Below are 18,581 nucleotides of genomic sequence, written 5' to 3'. Positions count from 1 at the left end.
CGGGAGTGCGGGAGGGGGGAGGTGGTGGCGTACCGCGTACGGCGAGGAGGCGGGGGCGGGGGCGGGGGCGGGGGCGGGGGCGATTGATTGATGGGCGGGGCGCCGCAACGAGGAGGAGGCTCGGATTCGGCCGGCTGGGCTGGCCGACGGCTGGATCCTGCTGAGCATGGGGAGGGAGCGCTGCTGGTGGGGCCGCCGGGGATCTGGATCTGGGCTGTCGCTCGCTCCCTTGGCGTTAGGAGAGAAGTAGTATCTTCTTGTTGCGTGGTGTGGGCCACGTCGTGCTGCCGTCCGTCGGCGAGGGGAGGCGACGTCGTACACTCGTACTACGGGGCCCGTCGCTCGCGACATGCGATTTATTTTGATAATTAAATCGCATATCATGTCGCGAGTGACGGGAATTTTATAAAATTCTCGTCACATCAAATCTTCGACCGAGTGACGGGAATTTTATAAAATTCTCATCACATTGAATCTTTGACCTATGCATGAAATATTAAATATAATTAAATAAAATAATTAATTATACAATTTAACTATAATTTACTGCAATACTTATTATTCAAAAATTTTTAAATACAAATAAAAATACTACAATATTTTACATCCAAAAATTTTCACATCTAAACAAGATCTTTACCATGCTCGTCTACAGGAGAGGGGGCTCGACGTCGACGGTGCCTTCACAATCGCACGTGATCTTTGGCGTGCCAGAACCCCTTTCTGCAACAGAAAAATTGCAGGGCTCGACGCGCAGCTACGGCTTCTCGTCCGCAACAGAAAACCTTTCTGCAGTGACAGGTCGGGCGAGCTCGTGCACGGCAAGGTCATTTCGCTTTCTTCACGATGGCGATCGCATCGTGTATTCGTATCGCGCCACTCGAATCGTGGAGCTTCCACCGTGCTCGGCGCTTTTGCAATGCATGATTGCATCGGATAGAGCAAGCCGGGCGCCGAGGTACGGTGCAGATCAACAAGCTCTTTCGCGGTTCGGTTGACACATCGGACTCGTTTGGTGGCTTGGTGCGGCTCCAGCACGCTCCCGAGCGCGCAGTGCAGTGTTGATGTATCGTATGGGAGCTCGAGATGAATCATGGTCCGTCCGCCCATGTCCGTCCCTGTGGATTATGCATATTTTATTTACAGTGAATAAACATAAAAAATAAAGGACATAGCGTCCATTCCCAAAATCTAGGCTTTTGATATTATATATGTCTGATATTCTAAGGTGTTGTTTGGTTCCAGGGACTTTTTTAAGTCCCTGGAACTTTTTAGTATTTAGAAGTATTAAATAAATGTTAATTATAAAACTAACTGCAGAACTCTGGGGCTAAACTGTGAGACGAATCTAATGAGGTATCTTAATCTATGATTAGCGAATGGTTACTGTAGCATCACTGTAGCCAATCATCGATTAATTAGGCTCATTAGATTCGTCTCGCGAAAAAGCACTCAGCTGTCAAAAAACATTTATAAACAAATTTTATTTAATACTATAAAATAATAAGATTTCTTTTGATGTGATAGAGATTTTTGAAAAAAGTCCCGGAGCCAAACAAGCTCTAATACAAGGACAACGGAGCAACTTTTTCTAGACAGATCACATTTGACTTTCTTTTTTTAGAGGACGTTCTTTTTTTAGGTGGAGGTTGACGGCAAAGATATTTTTGGAAGCGTGGACTGCTGACGTCATCTAATCTGTCATTTAGCTGTGGACAGGCCGCGTTAGCCCACAAGTAACACGGTAGGAAGCCGAGCAGGCCATCAGCCCAGGCCGACTATCCCCTCATCCAGTTGGGCTTCGGCCTATCATGCCGTGGACCAGATAAGTATCGCTCGCCGATGCGCGAGCGCGATCCGGCCGGCCGGCCAGCGCACACAAAAACTGGGCCGAGAGATTTGCAGAGGCGCGCGGCCCGCGGTGCCATCAGGCTTCGGGCCTGCTACGCTACAACCACGACGAAAATCTCTTCGGGGCCCAGCTGCGCCCACCAATCCCCCTCCTTTCAAAAAAAAAACACAGCCCTGAGCCCTCTTTGACTGCTGTGGGGACTTCCTGCCGCCATGTACTCCCTCGTTCCAAAAAAAAAATAAACCTCGCATTTTGAGAAGTGAAATAATCTTTGTTTTAACTAAATTTATAGTAAATAATATTAACTTTTATATTATTAAATAAATATCATTTGATTAATCATGTATTATATTTTCATACTAAATTTATTTGGAGATATAAGTGTTCACAATTTTTTGTATAAGTTTGGTCAAATTTAGAATTGTTTGACTCCTCGGAAAGTGAGATTTGCATTCTTTTTGGGACAGAGGGAGTAGCAAAGTGTGCTTGTGATCTACTCCCTCCTTCCCAAAATAAATGCAAGTATATGGTTCAAAATTTATCGCAGAAAAAATGCTTTTACCTAGCAACCACAAAAGACAAGAGTCTTCGGAAACTTTTTGTACAAAAGACAAGCCAATGTCTAGATTTTTCTTACAAAAAATAAGGAGCAATTTGGTAATTTGCACCTAGCATTGATTTACTTGTACGGTCCTAGAATTGCAATTATTTTGTGACGGAGGGAGTACATCAATAACGAACCCTAAGGCTATTCCCAGTGAGTGGTTTCATCTCACTGTTTCCAATACTGCCACATCATCTAAAATACCATGAAACCATGAATGAAACAACTCCCACAATGCAAGATTTCAATTTTAGTGTTTCCTATGTGCTTATTGCATTTAATTGTAAGACACATAATGACTTGGAAACCGTGTATATAGGGTTTCATCTAGATGAAACTCCTTTCATCTCTCTTCTTTAAATTATTGCAATGTCATCCAAATTATTTATGTGGCACTCTATTTAATATGCACGAAACACCATAAAATCTTCCATTAGGACTGGCCTAAGGGACCCGCCCTCACCACCAGATCTTCTGGAACCGCACTGCAGCAGGAGCCATGTCCTCTTCGGTCCAGCCTAGAAGCGTGCACCGCAGCTCACATCTTCGGTCAGTTTTTTTTGTGTGTGTTTGAATTGGCAGTCGAATAATGCAGGGAGGAGGGAAGCCGGGAGCGTGACAGGGTCGCAGGGCTGAACACACCCATCGGGTTGGTGATCCGCGCTGCTGCTGATTGGATCCCGCATTTCTGCGGCATTTCAAGCGCTACAACCACCGTTTGGTATCTACACCGTGCTCGTACACTTGATCATGGCCGTCCTGCGCACTTGTGCTGGGCCACAGAAATACCCAACGTTCCAACTCCTTACCAAACCACCGGGCGACGAAAAAGTTCTCGTAGGGTCAAAGCTGCTTGCGACCTGACAGGCTGGCGGACACGGGAATAGTAGCATCACGCGCGAGCGCCACCGTGCCATGATTAAAGTACCAGAAGTATGGTTGCTCCCTTGCCCGAATTGCCTGATCCTCTTTTCTTTTTCTCCCTGACGAAGAAGAAGCATCTGTCGGGTGCTATCTCGCTCCAAATCCAGGTCAAACCCAGGCGATTATTTCTAATCCCATTCAAAGCTCTCCATCGTCGTCCTCGCTCCCCCTCAAGCCGCTTCGCGCTGCAGGGCAACTCCGCGCCGGCCGGTACGAGCCGCCTGTCGAGTCGCTGCGCACCGACTGGCCACCACGGCGCGCGCCGCGGGCCGCGCGGCGGCGGCCGCCGCCATGGGATTCGACTTCGAGTACAAGAGGTGAAGCACCGTACACTACTCCTCTCTGGTTAATTGAAATGGAATCCATGCAGGGGGCAGGGGCAGGAGCGCGGCAGGGCGCGCGCGACATCGTCGTGCCGCGCGCCACGTGCACCGCGCCCTCGCGTCGACGCAAGATGAGTTTATTTTTTTCTTTTTTTGGTCTCCTCCTCGCCTTCCTCGATCCGCGCTGCCGCATCTTCTTCTTCTTCTCCAATTCCTCTTCGTCGCCTCGCGCCTGGGCCTCCCCTCGGGCGCCTCGGCAGCGCGGGTGCGCTGCAATTAACGCCAGCGCAAGGCTCCACCCGGCCTTGCCGCGATCCGCTGCAATCCCTGATTCCTTTTTCGTCCGGAATTTCCCCTTCCCATGTGCGTGGATCTCGGGGCCCGCGCGGGCTAGGGTTTATGGCTTTGGTCAATCCATGGCGTGCGCTGCCGAGGAGGTCGCCCTGTCGCTTCTTCTTTAATGCGCGGTGATCCCCATGGACGCCGAGTCCCCACGGTAAACCCCACAAAAAGGGCGCCTCCTTTCCCCACTTTGCTCGCTTCCTCTTCTCTTCTATCGTCTGTTGTTTTGTTCCTCGTATTCGTATTGCCTGGGCCCTGGGGTGCTAATGCTAATGCCTTGGTTGGGGTTTCCCCCGGGCGCCATGGCTGATGGTGCTGAGGTTTGGCGCAGGGACGCATATGGATTCGCGGTGCGGCCGCAGCATGTGCAGCGATTCCGCGAGTACGCCAAGATTTACAAGGTAATTAACTCTGCCAGAGTGGAAATGTTCTGTTCCTTGTTTGTTTCTGGGAAATATTCTGTTCCTTGTTTGTTTCTGGGAAATATTCTGTTCCTTGTTTGTTTATGGTAAAGTTCATAATTATTTTTTTTGTATGGTTGTTTCTTAGGAAGAGGAGGAGGAGAGGGCGCATAGATGGAGAGACTTCTTTGAAAGGTTGGCTGATTATGCGAATGTGCCCGCCACACCCAGCGTTTCGCCATATGCTGCTGCCAGAGATGGTGATGCAGGAGCAGGAGCAGCGAAAGTGGAAGAGAACAACAGTGTTGGGATGCATTGTGATAAAAAAGAAGATGAGGAAATGGAGAATGCAGAAGATAACAATAAATTGGAAGGACCGAACGAACCTGATGCCATCAATGAATTGCAAGAAGCAAATGGTGTGTCAGAAGATCAGAAAGATGTAACCGACAACCTGGACAAAGTGGAAGAGGAGACTATTAGTAGGTCCGAAGAGGCGACCAAAGCTTCAGAGGACTTGAAGGAAGTGAATGGGGATGCGGAAGAATTAAGAGATCCAAATGGAGGCTCTGAAGAATTGGAAGATGGGAATAGTGGTAACTTGGAAAAGCTGGTAGAACTCTTTTTGGATAAGGGGTTGTTGGATCAACTGAAGCCCATAAAAGTTGAGTCCCAGAGGCGTGTACGGGCAGCGCTTAGCATCATTGAGAAAATGATGAGCTCTCGGGTGGTGAAGAGAGATGATTGTGCAAATGATATTCGTGGAAAGGTTGCAACACAGCTTGCTTCTATTGAAGAGGAAGAAAGAACTGCAGAAATGAGTCATGAAGGGGATCCAGCAGAGGCTGTGCCTCATGTTGCAGAAAATGTGGAGCTTGGGCAGGAGACACCTGATGCTTCTACAGGTACTGCTCTGGAGGGAGGTGAGCATGGGTCTTATTTTCCTTGGAAGGAGGAGCTTGAGAGCTTGGTTCGTGGAGGCGTGCCAATGGCTCTTAGAGGAGAGGTGCAACCACAAACCAGATTTTCAATTTGACATTTGTCTGCATTTTCTGTGAGGTTCAATGCCTTTATGCTCACATATTGTTGGTTTCCGTACAGATATGGCAAGCTTTTGTGGGTGTTGGTGCTCGGAAAATTACTGGGTACTACAACAAATTGCTTGAAGGTGCTACAAAATCGGATGAAAAGGACCTTGTCGACCCAATTCTCAATGAACAGACAAGTGCACCAAGAAAAGTCACACAACCTGAGAAGTGGAAAGGACAGATAGAGAAGGTTCTTCTTTGCAATAGTTTGAATTGAGAGGAAGTATGTCACGGTTGACAAGCTCTAGTGTTTCTATACACTTGATTTCTGTTTTCATTACAGGACTTGCCACGAACATTTCCGGGACACCCGGCATTAGATGAGGATGGAAGGAATGCTTTGAGGCGGTTATTAACCACATATGCAAGGCATAATCCATCAGTTGGGTACTGTCAGGTAAACTGTTGCTGTTGAAGATTTTTTAATTTTTATCTGGCTTCTTGTTAGCTTAAGTCTATGGCTAAAGTTTGTGCTCCATGGTAAGTGGTCCATGTGAACTTTGAAAAGCCATGCTTCTCATCATTAATTCTGCTGAGCATTTGCGAAAAATTGTAACCTATGGCCTTAAATGACAAGTGATACATTATGAGCTATGAAAAGTCATCCCTTTTCAATCATTAGTTCTGACCTTCTGTTGAGCAACATATTTCTTGGACCATATACTCAGAAGGGATTGACAAAATGCAAAATCAATTAAGTGTATCTCCACATACAGAATTTTATTATACCTATCTTTACAAGGTCGGTTTGTGGTTACATTTATCTTGCTTTTCACTGCCTCACTTTAGGAGTTTAATCCGATTTGTGAACCTCCATCACCAAAGTATCTTTTATCTCATATCTTCATTATGTTTCTCACGCAGGCCATGAACTTTTTTGCTGGGTTATTTTTGTTGTTCATGCCTGAAGAAAATGCATTTTGGTATGTCTGCATTGTATGTACGTTGTATATAGAAAAAAAAACTCAATGACCTTTTATAGTGCAAGGCTGCACCGTTTCTTGATTGTATTTTCAATGTATGTTGATTGCAAGGCTGCACCGTTTCAATGTCTGCATTGTATGTACGTTGATTGTCACTTGCTTTTGTATTTCAGGGCTCTAGTAGGAGTTATTGATGATTACTTTGATGGTTACTACACTGAAGAAATGATTGAATCTCAGGTACGTTTAAATTCGCTAATCTTAATGCATGCACTCTTTCCTTCGAACATTTAGACTATGTTGCTTCTCAATACACAGGTTGACCAGCTCGTCCTTGAGGAGGTTGTACGAGAAAGATTCCCTAAATTGGGTGTGTCTTCCAATTATATTACTGATATTCGTATTTCTCAACATTCACTATTTGTTAAAATAAAAAATCAAAATATGTCTGTGTCACCATTGCTCTTTTTTTAAAGGCGCAGTGTATCAAAGTATTTACACTCAAAAGATTCTTCCCATTGAAAGTATTTTTTTATGTGGTTATCACTTGGCACTTACATGGTTGCAACTCTCTTCAGCTAAACATATGGATTTCTTGGGAGTTCAAGTGGGATGGGTGACCGGACCATGGTTTCTTTCAATTTTCATCAATATGCTTCCATGGGAAAGTGGTCAGGTTTTATACAGTGTCTTGTTTTTTTTTCATTATGATATATACCGTCACAAATATTTTTGCTGATGCTGGTTAATCCCCTTTTGGCTTACTACTGCTAACTTTGGAACCTCATTACCAGGATATGGAAAATCTTCTTTCTTTTTGTTGGTTCTCAATTCTGTGTACCATGTGTGTGTTAATGATATCTGAGTAAAGACTTTACCTCCCTTGTAGTACTTCGCGTTTGGGATGTTATCCTTTTTGAAGGAAATCGTACAATGCTGTTCAGGACTACTCTTGCTTTGCTGGATTTATATGGTATATCCCTCTTCTGACGTTGCCTCTGTTTATTAACAGCTGGGAAATGTTAACATGTTCTTTTATTTTGTTTCTTTTGACCAAATTTTGATGTGCAACCAACATTGTTGTCTTCATATGTAATTTGCAGGGCCTGCACTGGTGACCACAAAAGATGCCGGAGATGCAATTACACTACTTCAATCTCTTGCTGGATCTACTTTTGACAGCAGCCAATTAGTGTTGACAGCTTGCATGGGCTTTCAGTCAGTTAGAGAAATGGGATTGCAAGAGTTAAGGAAAAAGCACAGGCCTGAAATTTTAACTGCAATGGAGGAAAGATCGAAAGACTGTAATTCCTGGAAAGATAAGAAGGGGCTAGCGACCAAACTATATAGCTTTAAACATGATCCTTCATTTGTGTGCTCACCAGTTAAGTCCAAGGAAGGGACGGATGGTTTGAAATTGAATGGAGACACAGGATCAACAAATCTTGAGACCTACCTTAGTACTAGTTCTATACTAGAGAATGATTTGGATCAGGGTGTTGATCTTCAAGATCAGGTAACAACTCCACCAAAAGTCGAAAGTATTAATCTTTTGGATGTGTTAATACTCTCTGTAAAAGAAATGGAAAATGTTGTCTTCAAAATTGAATTTCTGCTTGAAATCTGCTGATTCCTAATGATTATGTGAACCTGTGTTTTTGTATAACCGAATGGTTCTTTCATGCTATTTATATTTTTTTATATCTTAGAATAATACCCTGACATATCTTAGTAACCTACCCAAGTATTCAAACATTATTTTCTTATATGACTATATGTTGAATTCTATACACATGCAATTCTGCAATGTTCATGCAGGTGTCATGGCTAAAGGTAGAACTGTGCAAGCTGCTTGAGGAGAAAAGATCAGCTGATCTCAGGTTTGGTTATATTTTGTCCAGGACATATGTATGCCCATATGAGTCAAGACTAGCAACTTATGCTCAATATAAGTATTCAGCTATAGATACAATGACATAACATTTGTACTTGGTTGAGCAGATCTATCTTTTCAATAAATGCAGTATCTTTTTTCCCTTTGGTTCATGACCCTCTCTGTACCATATTAAAGTTTCTGTTTATTTAGGGAAACGGAAATATAAAAGCAGCATGCCAGCTTTATCACTTTCGCATCTTCACAACATCTCATATATTCCCGTTCATTGTTTTCATGATACATCTAGTTAAAACTGTTTCTGAATTGAAGTATATTACTAAATTTTGTTCTGTGGCACTTTTTAATTGGGCCCACTAATATATGCCCACAAAGCTAATATTTCTTTATATTTTCAGGAGTGAGGAGTTGGAAACTGCTTTAATGGAGATGGTCGAGCATGACAACAGAAGAACATTGAGTGCCAAGGTATGATGCTATCTGGAGTCACTTCTTTTCCCTTTCAGCTTATGGTTTCATGAAAGTTGAATCTCCCTGTACTATTATATGCTTTGATTCCTTTCTGAACAAAATAGTCACTTTAAGATTTCCTAGATGATAATATTTACCTTAAGTAATTTGAATCCCCCTTTTACCCATTTCCCCCCAGTATACATTGTTGACTTGGAAAAGACTAACAGGTTGAGAAATTGGAGGCAGAGGTATCTGAACTGCGAAAAGCTTTTGCAGACAAGCAAGAGCAGGAGCAAGCAATGCTTCAGGTGTTGGCTTACTGCACACATCCTTTGGCCATAATCTATGTGTTCTTAATCATCATATTACAAGGCCCTCCTGGGTCCATTGGACCATCTGATTGGCTAGAAATATCCACACATTTATGTACAGATCTTGCTAAGAATGGAGCAAGAACAGAAAGTGACAGAAGATGCACGCATAGCTGCTGAGCGAGATGCTGCTGAAAGAAAACATGCTGCTCACTTGCTCCAGGTTAATTCTTGAACAAACTTTTGCAAGCAGTCTTTTGGAAGTTTTACTTCCTTTACATGCACAACTCGTTCTATCTGAGAAGGCAGATACCTAACTTTTTTTTTTTGGTATCTTTGTATGCAGGAGAAGTATGAAGCAGCAATAGCAGCACTTTCGCAAATGGAGAAGAGAGCTGTAATGGCAGAAACAATGCTGGAGGCTACAAAGCAGTACCAGGCGGGGCAGGTTAAAGCCAATCAGTCTTTCACTTCAAGGTATGTTTTAGTTGCTAGATTGAATTTGAACATCCACCTATGATCAAAATTCTACTATATCCACACTGGTCATGGCTAATCTTCACGCACCTCACTGCCTATTGCTTCAGTTGGTTTATTTTCCTCTCCCATTATATTTTTTTTTCTCTGTTAGGACTCGATATTTTGTCTACCATTCACATCTGATTGATATTATTGCTATTTTTTTTTGAGAAACTGGAATTCTACCTTCATGTGTCCATACCTCATTTACTTGGAATTTCTGTAGTTCGCCACGTGCAGACCATGTTCCTGGGAAGACAAATCAAGAGCCAAATCAAGATGCACCAAACAGGAGAATGGGCCTGCTTTCTAGAGGACTTGGATGGCTCGACAAGAGCAAGGTACATCATAGTATAAAGTCAAAAGTTTGCCAAACTAACGCTGGATTAGTGACTTATGGTACCAGACCCTACTTGTCATTCTCAGCATCTTTGTTGCTAGCTTTGTTTTAAACTGCAATCTTGTCAATTTTTTTGAAATATTTAATGTGCTAGAACATGAAGCTTATGTATCCCAGCTCAACAACAGCCTCTTTTTACAACACACATTTGAAAAAGGAAACTCAAAAGAAGGAATATTGTTCATCTTTATAAGAAAGGGGCACACAACTGTACCACGTTTACATGGCCTTATTATGGAGAAAAAAATGAATTTACTTACCTAATTGCTCTAGAAAACATTGTACGAAGTTGAGGTACTGTTGGTTCACTATATTGAAATGCTTTTAGCAGGCAAGGCAGAATTCCACTGAAACAGCTGGAAGCTAAACTCAGTCTTGGAGGAAGTCGTAGCTCCCAACAGGATCTGGACTGTTCATTCAAGGATGGGTTTGCCTGATTGCCATAACGATGTGTTAAAAAATAGTAGTGATATTTTCCCCATGGGAAAACTCAGCTGCTATTTTCCTAGTTTTGCAGGAAGTGTAACCTTGTATCATATTGAATTCATTTGTCAGATAAAAGTTTTGTTGGTAGGTTTGGAGAACTGTTGTAAGTCATTGGTGTAAATTTTCTTGTATTAGTTTCATTAAGATTGCCAATAGTTAGTGTTCCAAGTAGGAGAAAAAAAAAGAATGGTCCTCCAAAATACAAATGGAAAAAAGAGAGGAAAATTCGTGTTATATTAGTTTACGACAGTGTCATAGAGGAGTTGTTCTGGAGAGCATGTTTTATTTCTCTTCAGAAAGTTGTCAAATCCACTGTGAAGAAATGATCTCTCCTTGTATTTTTGTTCCTTCGATACAGGTGGCTTGCAACAATTTCTTGATATATGAAGATTTTGGTATTATATATGTTTATTTATTTGTCCTCAAATATGTAGAACTATGTGTCGTCGTATTAATGAAGGATGGAAAACGGTCTGTGATTACAGACTAAAACCCACGCCCTATAGTGAGGTGCTGAAAGTTGTTCCTCGCAATGTCATTCGAAGTAACTTAGTGATACAATATACTAGGTTCCATGTATATGCATTTGCCTTGTTATTAGTCAAATTCTTTAAAGGAAAAACCATTATGGCGAGGTTGAGTAAACATTCTAACACCTGAGATCTCAGGTAATTTTTTGCCAAAAAAAAAGAACAACAAAAAAAACTATGCCGAATCAATATAAACCAACCCTTTTAGGAGTACATATTACTGCAGAACACAATGTACGACATGAGCAAGGGAAAACGAGCCATCACCACTGGTTTGTACATAGCCTAATCATCATGCAAAAACATCTGCGCAAAAACGACGTCTGACAAGCCTCAGCGACAACAAACACAAGACCGGGTAGCTTAGCTATGGCCTCTATTAGCGAAATTCTTCAGCATGTACTTCCCTGCAGTTCTACTTTGTACTATATCATCTGAACAGGCTTACAGGGACCACAACCTGTTCTTGCTCCCATACCGGCAGTAAACATCACCACAGAATGCTGGTCCTAACAGAAGAGCATCATTGTTTTGCTTTGCACTGGACTCCTCAGCTTCCTTCTCCCTGATCTTGACCCTGGACTTGGTTCCCATGAGAGCTAGTTCCAGCCAGTGTGCTGGGTCCCCCACGCTCAAACCGCCGCCCTAGTGAGAGCGGTGACAACTTCTGCAATGGTTGGCCTCCCATCGGGTAATTCACGGACACATCTTCTTGCAACAGCAAAGGTCATGGACAAACGATTCAGGGAGCACTGACCCTGCAGCGCCGGGTCTACCAGATTGGCGATTCCCTGTTCGGCAGCCTGAAACCATACAGCAATGGTTAAATCGAGTAATCGCAAAACCTGAACCTTAGTGACAGTAGTTAGCATATTAAGCCTTTAGCCCCCCCCCCCCCTCTTTTTTTTAGAGTACTGATGGGGCCAAAAAAAAAAAGGTGGAACGTTAGAGAAAATGTAGTATTGGCCTTTAGCTAGAATTCCAAAATAACATAGATTAAATATGTATGAAGAACTGTGAGTTCATATGACCGAGACAGGAAAGTATGGCTTCTGCATGTTTGATATTCCTGCCTCTGTAACGATGGGATTAAAGTTGATAGAAGAAGCACAGAAAAAGTTTAATATGATCATATCATTAAGAAAAAAGTTAGAGTAAGATTTGTAAAATCATGGCGTCGATTCATGCAGAGCAGAGCTAAGCTTATGAGGCTTTTGAATCAAGAGACCGAGATACTAAATAGGACTACTTACTTCCTCATTAGCAGAGTATTATACTAGCATTGCCCAAAAGTTATGATACTAGCATCGAGGAGAAGCGAGTTTTTAGATGAAGGCAACTTTATTAAGTAATATTGAGGAGAAGCAAGTATAGAAATATGAGAATAGAAAGCAATGGTTTACCCATAGAGCAAGGTCTCGATTAGGTTCAGGGAGACTTTCATCTCTAGCAATTCTTCCGGTGACAACCTCCAACATAACAACACCAAAGCTATAAATATCTGTGCTTACTGTCAATTTACCGGTCATCAGATACTCTGGTGCACAATATCCATGTGTATCCATAACTCTTGTTGAAACATGGGTATTATCACCAGTTGGACCTAGCCTTGCTAAGCCAAAGTCAGACAGCTTTGGGTGATACCCCTCTCCAAGCAAATTGTTTTCGCATTTCACATCACGATTAATGACAGGAGGGGCCTTGCTATGCAAATATTCAAGACCTTTCGCAGCACCAAGAAGTATATTAATTCTTGTACTCCAGTCAAGAGGCTGCTGACCAGGGGGAAGATCTGCATAAACCAATAACCAACTCTGATTACACCAGCTTCTAACATAGTATAGGAAAAGGAAGAATTATATATGGTAGAGGTTGGCAGCATACCGTGGATATGATTATACAGGGAACCCAAAGGCATATACTCATAAACTAAGATCCTCTGACCATTGTTAGCACAATAGCCAACAAGCTTTACAAGATTTGGGTGGTGCAGGCGGCTCAACATCACAACTTCATTGACGAATTCCCTATCCCCTTGCTGTCCCTGGAGATCAAGCCTCTTTATCGCCACCTCCTGTTCAGAGAAGTTTTTGAGAATTATCATATATAAGTAAACGGAAGTCCATCGACATCTTCGCTTCCAAACATTCTTTCGGGATAAGACAAAAAAAAACTACACCAATCCTTTCTTGTATGTGCCGCTTGAATGAATCATAATATAAGATAACTCCAGTTCATTTTAGTAATGTAATAGAAAGAAATACCATTGACTAACCATATACATAGATCAGCATTGAGCTATAAATGAAGAAAAATAAAAAAAATACAACACAGCCCGCTTCAGCCATACTTATACTCAATGAATTATTCATATGATTTAGTACACAGAGACATATCTCTAGCCATTTAATTGAATATGTCGGTACCCTATAACAGGGATACCCACTCCTACTGCAACAAGGCAGGACTCGCGTAGTCATCCGTAACTACGCCATAAAGGGCGGAACAGCCGGGCTCCACGGGTCCGGCTCTTACCTCACCGGGCCAACGGCCCCGGACCCGTTCCCCACTCTGGGACGGGTCCGGTGACGCCACATGTTTCTGAGGAGGGGAAGCTCCGCGCCTTAACAGCCGGGGCCGCGGACCTCCCACGGGGTCCCGAACCCCCATATACTATCCGAACCCCTTAACGGGGAGGGAACAGACACCCCGCCTGGGTAGGTCCGGAGCCGCCACGTGTCCGCAGGCGCAGGCACGCGCGCGGCCGCGAAACTTCCTCGGGAAGACTCGCCCACCTACCGCGTTCAATACGGGAGACGTAAGTGCGCTCTGCCACAGCAGAGCCCGAGACGACTTTTGCCAGGCTGCACTATTGATCGCGCGTTACCAAGGCACACAGTGCAGCCGCTGACGCCGCCCACGCCACGCATGTCAGTCTGCTATGCCAGTTGGACACGACGGCTTGCCTTCGCCCATCATGACGCCTACGCGGTAGACCCAACAGTCTACGCCGCAATCTATACTACCTCAACGGGCGCCTCGCCGATGGGACATGTGAATCCACTCCTCGGTCAGAGAGTCCACAGGGCGATGAAGAGTATCCGGGGAGAGATTCTCAACCACTGTAGCACCATTAATGCCTTCTGCGCAGTATACTATACATCCGCGTTGGACCCACCTGTCGGGGTCTCAACGCTTGTGTACGCGTCCCCTTGGGCTATAAAAGGGAGATGCCCGTTAGAGAAAGCCAAGACCGAAGAGGTCCCGGCAGAGGCCAGTACACAGCCTGGGCAGAGGATAGATTCATTCTTACGCAAGAGCAATACAACTCACAGTGGATGTAGGGTATTACGCTCCGGCGGCCCGAACCACTCTAAATCCTTGAGTGTTCTTGTGTTCTTGCTCCCTAGGTAGACCTGCCGAATCGCTTAGCACTTCCCCGAGTATTCACCCTCTGGGATTAGGCGGGTGCACTACGCCACCCGGCTGTGGGTCTCCATAAGCCTACGACATTTGGCGCCATCCGTGGGGAGCGCGCAGGCATAGGCCAGATCTCCGCCCACCTCTAGGCTTCTGAGGTTGAGCTCATCCTCTGCAATGACGACGAGAAGATGAAGAAAGGCGTGGCGTCACCGACGCCGTATGCCCCGGTACCGAGGCGGCAGTGCCCTTGGCACGGCGGCGCACGGCAGCGGCGCCTGCTGTGCGTCGCCACTACGACACCTCAGAGCCGGCGCGGTGGCGTGCAGCGGCGACGCCAGCTGCGCGCAGGGTTAAAATATCCGACCGGTTAGCGGTAACCGCCGGCCTCCGGTTCCGGTTTACCGAACCGGTTTGACCGGTTACCGGTAGAAACCAGTCAAATTCAAATTTGAATTCAAATGGCGCAGTTCAACCGGTTTGTACCGGTATACCGGCCGGTTTGACCGGTTTACCGGTCGGTTTGACTGGTAACTGGTCAAATTCAATTTTTTTTTCTTTTTTGGTTTAAATTCAAATGCCCGCAAAGTATACTAAATAAATGTTTGCATAACATATTTTAGTCTAAATGAACCCTCCAACTCTCTTTTGTACTACTTTTACATTGTATTTGTATACTTTTGTATGCACGTTTTTTTATTTAATTTCAAATCCCCGCAAACTATACTAAATGAACGAATTTTGAAGAAAATTTGACACCATTAGATTCGTCGCACCTTGAAGTATTTTTAGGAATTTTTTGGGAATTTTTCATTTTTTTGAATTCAAATTTAAAATTTGAATTTGGACCGGTTTCATACCGGATCAAACCGGAACCGGTCCGGACCGGTCAAACCAGACCGGTTACCGACGGTTTGGTGAACCTTGGTTGCGCGTCACCCTACGACACCCCAGCGTCGGCTCAAGGTTTTCTCTCAAGCAACCACCAAGGTTCCCCTGCGGCGGCACAACATTGGCTCAAGGTTTCCTCTCAAGATGGAGCCTGGAGCCGACGGCTGTGACTCGGGGAAGATGACGGTCGCCTTCTCCCTCGCCTGGCTCAAGCCTCTCTCGGTACTGCTGCAGACAGGCCTCGACCTCTACCACGAGGTACGGGGGACCTGTGTCAGCGCCGGGGCCGCCGGCGAACGACCGCCATTCTCCACGCTCCGTGCTCGTCCAAACGAGCACCCGTCCTTCCGCTGTACCAGGGTGTCATGCCGGCTTCAGCTCACTATGAGCGGCCACCGGGCTGGCTTCCGACGGCAGCCGGCGACGGCTGGGCCACTCCCATTCAAAGCCAAAGAATTTGTTCCCATGCTATCTGAGCATGGGACAGTTCTTGTGCTGGGAAGAGCCCTGCAAGCTCCCGAGGTGATGCTGGATGATGCTGTACAGGCACGTCCAGGTCGCCTTTTCCTCCAACGACTGAGGGGAACCCCCATGGTGGCGATTCCACTCTAGCCAGGATCGTACATGACTTACGGGACGGCGGCTGTAGGTTGCCCCTAGATAAGATTAAGGGTGCTCCTCCTTTGTAATAACGTGGTGCCTACGTGCGATCCAGAGCGGTAAAGGTCCGTCCTTGTAAACCTGACCTCTGGCTTCGTCGCACAAACAGCAACACCAGCGAGTGGTCTAGAGTGGTAGAGGTCCGCCCTCGTAATCCCGACCTCTGATGTACACCACGCTAACCATATAAATCAAGTAATAAAGGAGATTTGCTTTCTCAGTCTTATCTTTACATTAGCTTAATTGCACTCATCCGTTTCAGCTTGACTGTTTCTTTCTCCCGTGCGGAGTCTTTCCTTTGTTGCTAACGATCCATATTGAGTTGCTGGCTTGTGGTCAGGCTGGGATACCCCTTCTAGTTGGAAGGCGGCCCGAACTCCTAGGGACCTGCTCCGGGGAAGTGGTGCTTGTATCCTGGGGTGGAAAAGATCTGCGTAGCCTGGTAATGTACCCTAAGCCTACGCACTTCACTGCTCTGTTACAAGTCCCCTAGTACCCGAGGCTGCCGTGCCTAGAGGTCCAGACTCCTTTCTAGTATAAGGCATTGTTTCCTATGCCCTACCACAAGGTCCGGTGACATATCTCGTTGGATCAATGGCGACAGCTCAAGTCCAATCCGGTGACCCGCTCCGGCGGAGACCGCTCGCCACGGTCGCCCAAGTCACTCCGGTGGCCCGCTCCGGCGGAGACCGCTCGCCACGGTCGCCCAAGTCCACTCCGGTGACCCGCTCCGGAGGAGACCGCTCGCCACGGTCGCCCAAGTCCACTCCGGTGGACCGCTCCGGCGGAGACCGCTCGCCACGGTCGCCCAAGTCCACTCCGGTGGCCCGCTCCGGCGGAGACCGCTCGCCACGGTCGCCCAAGTACGGTCGCCAGGAGCCGGGTCCGGGGAAGTGGTGCTCGCTCCCTGGGCGATCCGAGTTCCGTGTAGCCGCTTAGCTCGGTTCCGTACCCTAAGCCTACACCTTCACCGTCATGTGGAGAGTGCTCTAGTACATGAACCTGGCAACAGGTGCTTTGGCCTCCAGTGGGTCCGGAGCACCCGCTCTCTACATGAGCACACCAACGCAACCAGGTTGCGTCGGAACACGTCACGATAATGGCCCCACCTGCGGGTTCGTACCTCCCCCGAGGTGGGCCCGGGGGCCACTGTCGGTACCCTGTAACAGGGATACCCACTCCTACTGCAGCAAGACAGGACTCGCGTAGTCATCCGTAACTACGCCATAAGGGGCGGAGCAGCCGGGCCCCACGGGTCCGGCTCTTACCTCACCGGGCCAACGGCCCCGGACCCGCTCCCCGCTCTGGGACGGGTCCGGTGACGCCACGTGTCTCTGAGGAGGGGAAGCTCCGCGCCTTAACAGCCGGGGGCCCCGGACCTCCCACGGGGTCCCGGACCCCCATGTACTATCCGAACCCCTTAACGGGGAGGGAACAGACACCCCGCCTGGGGTAGGTCCGGAGCCGCCACGTGTCCGCAGGCGCAGGCACGCGCGCGGCCACGAAGCTTCCTCGGGAAGACTCGCCCACCTACCACGTTCAATACGGGAGACGTAAGTGCGCTCTGCCACAGCAGAGCCCGAGACGACTTTTGCCAGGCTGCATTGTTGATCGCGCGTTACCAAGACACACAGTGAAGCTGCTGTCGCCGCCCACGCCACGCATGTCAGTCTGTTACGCCAGTTGGACACGACGGCTTGCCTTCGTCCATCATGACGCCTACGCGGTAGACCCAACAATCTACGCCGCAATCTATACTACCTCAACGGGCGCCTCGCCGATGGGACAGGTGAATCCACTCATCGGTCAGAGAGTCCACAGGGCGATGAAGCGTATCCGGGGAGAGATTCCCAACCACTCTAGCACCATTAATGCCTTCTGCGCAGTATACTATACATCCGCGTTGGACCCACCTGTCGTGGTCTCAACGCCTGTGTACGCGTCCCCTTGGGCTATAAAAGGGAGACGCCCGTTAGAGAAAGCCAAGGCCGAAGAGGTCCCGGCAGAGGCCAGTACCTAGCCTGGGCAGAGGATAGATTCATTCTTACTCAAGAGCAATACAACTCACAGTGGATGTAGGGTATTACGCTCCGGCGGTCCGAACCACTCTAAATCCTTGAGTGTTCTCGTGTTCTTACTCCCTAGGTAGACATGCCGAATCGCTTAGCGCTTTCTCGAGTATTCACCCTCTGGGATTAGACGGGTGCACTACGCCACCCGGCTGTGGGTCTCCACAAGCCTACGACAGAATAACAGAATAGATGCATATGAACCCACACCTGATTGGTGCTACCAAGAAAGCCCTTATACACTTGGCCGAACCCACCCTGTCCCAGGAGGCGGTCTATTCTAAAGCCATCTGTTGCCACATACAACTCATTATAAGTGAAATTCTTGTACCCCTCTAGACCCTGGTTTGTGATGAACTCAGCATGAGGGGCCTCCATTGTGACCACTGATTCTACCATCTCTGTACAAACAACACAAAGAAAGGATGAAGCATCAGGGATACAAATGCAGACGTGCCAAAGGGAAACCATGCTACTATTTTTTAATGAAA

The 18,581-nt window shown here is 46.5% G+C and overlaps 2 protein-coding genes across 8 annotated transcripts; one reads left to right on the top strand and one right to left on the bottom strand.

The window, feature by feature from the left end:
- Positions 1-3,348: 3,348 nt before the first annotated feature.
- LOC120691669 (TBC1 domain family member 2B-like) lies at positions 3,349-10,931 on the top strand. 7 transcript variants are annotated; one of them, XM_039974816.1, is made up of 19 exons: positions 3,349-3,487; positions 3,572-3,697; positions 4,377-4,446; positions 4,595-5,452; positions 5,548-5,724; positions 5,818-5,931; positions 6,399-6,457; positions 6,631-6,697; positions 6,776-6,827; positions 7,036-7,128; positions 7,347-7,430; positions 7,561-7,973; positions 8,276-8,337; positions 8,750-8,819; positions 9,032-9,112; positions 9,237-9,338; positions 9,462-9,592; positions 9,861-9,975; positions 10,363-10,931. In XM_039974816.1, the coding sequence occupies exons 2-19, from the start codon at positions 3,672-3,674 to the stop codon at positions 10,399-10,401; spliced, it is 2,613 nt and encodes an 870-aa protein (XP_039830750.1). In that variant the 5' UTR covers positions 3,349-3,487; positions 3,572-3,671; the 3' UTR covers positions 10,402-10,931. The 7 variants fall into 7 exon arrangements, with proteins under 7 accessions (XP_039830750.1, XP_039830751.1, XP_039830749.1 ...); XM_039974817.1 differs by having other exon boundaries at positions 3,350-3,487; positions 10,366-10,931; XM_039974815.1 differs by having other exon boundaries at positions 3,431-3,697.
- A 751-nt stretch (positions 10,932-11,682) lies between these two features.
- On the bottom strand, positions 11,683-18,507 carry LOC120689298 (probable serine/threonine-protein kinase PBL7). Its single transcript, XM_039971598.1, has 4 exons — positions 18,301-18,507; positions 12,935-13,124; positions 12,454-12,842; positions 11,683-11,853 (listed from the first exon to the last, which is right to left on the bottom strand). The coding sequence occupies exons 1-4, from the start codon at positions 18,487-18,489 to the stop codon at positions 11,683-11,685; spliced, it is 939 nt and encodes a 312-aa protein (XP_039827532.1). The 5' UTR covers positions 18,490-18,507.
- Positions 18,508-18,581: the final 74 nt, after the last annotated feature.

The sequence above is a fragment of the Panicum virgatum genome, chromosome 9N (assembly GCF_016808335.1).
Source record: "Panicum virgatum strain AP13 chromosome 9N, P.virgatum_v5, whole genome shotgun sequence".
Lineage (NCBI taxonomy): Eukaryota > Viridiplantae > Streptophyta > Magnoliopsida > Poales > Poaceae > Panicum > Panicum virgatum.
This window is presented reverse-complemented; position numbering and strand designations above follow the sequence as displayed.

Excerpts from the sequence above, each read along its gene's own strand:
- LOC120689298 (XM_039971598.1), bottom strand. The coding sequence starts at position 18,489 with ATGGTAGAATCAGTGGTCACAATGGAGGCCCCTCATGCTGAGTTCATC. Across the intron at positions 13,125-18,300 it reads TTCTTGGTAGCACCAATCAG|GAGGTGGCGATAAAGAGGCT; the intron begins GTGTGGGTTCAT and ends TTCTCTGAACAG. Across the intron at positions 11,854-12,453 it reads ATCGAGACCTTGCTCTATGG|GCTGCCGAACAGGGAATCGC; the intron begins GTAAACCATTGC and ends GTATGGTTTCAG.
- LOC120691669 (XM_039974813.1), top strand. The coding sequence starts at position 4,312 with ATGCTAATGCCTTGGTTGGGGTTTCCCCCGGGCGCCATGGCTGATGGT. Across the intron at positions 7,431-7,560 it reads TGCTTTGCTGGATTTATATG|GGCCTGCACTGGTGACCACA; the intron begins GTATATCCCTCT and ends TGTAATTTGCAG. Across the intron at positions 8,338-8,749 it reads AAAAGATCAGCTGATCTCAG|GAGTGAGGAGTTGGAAACTG; the intron begins GTTTGGTTATAT and ends TTATATTTTCAG.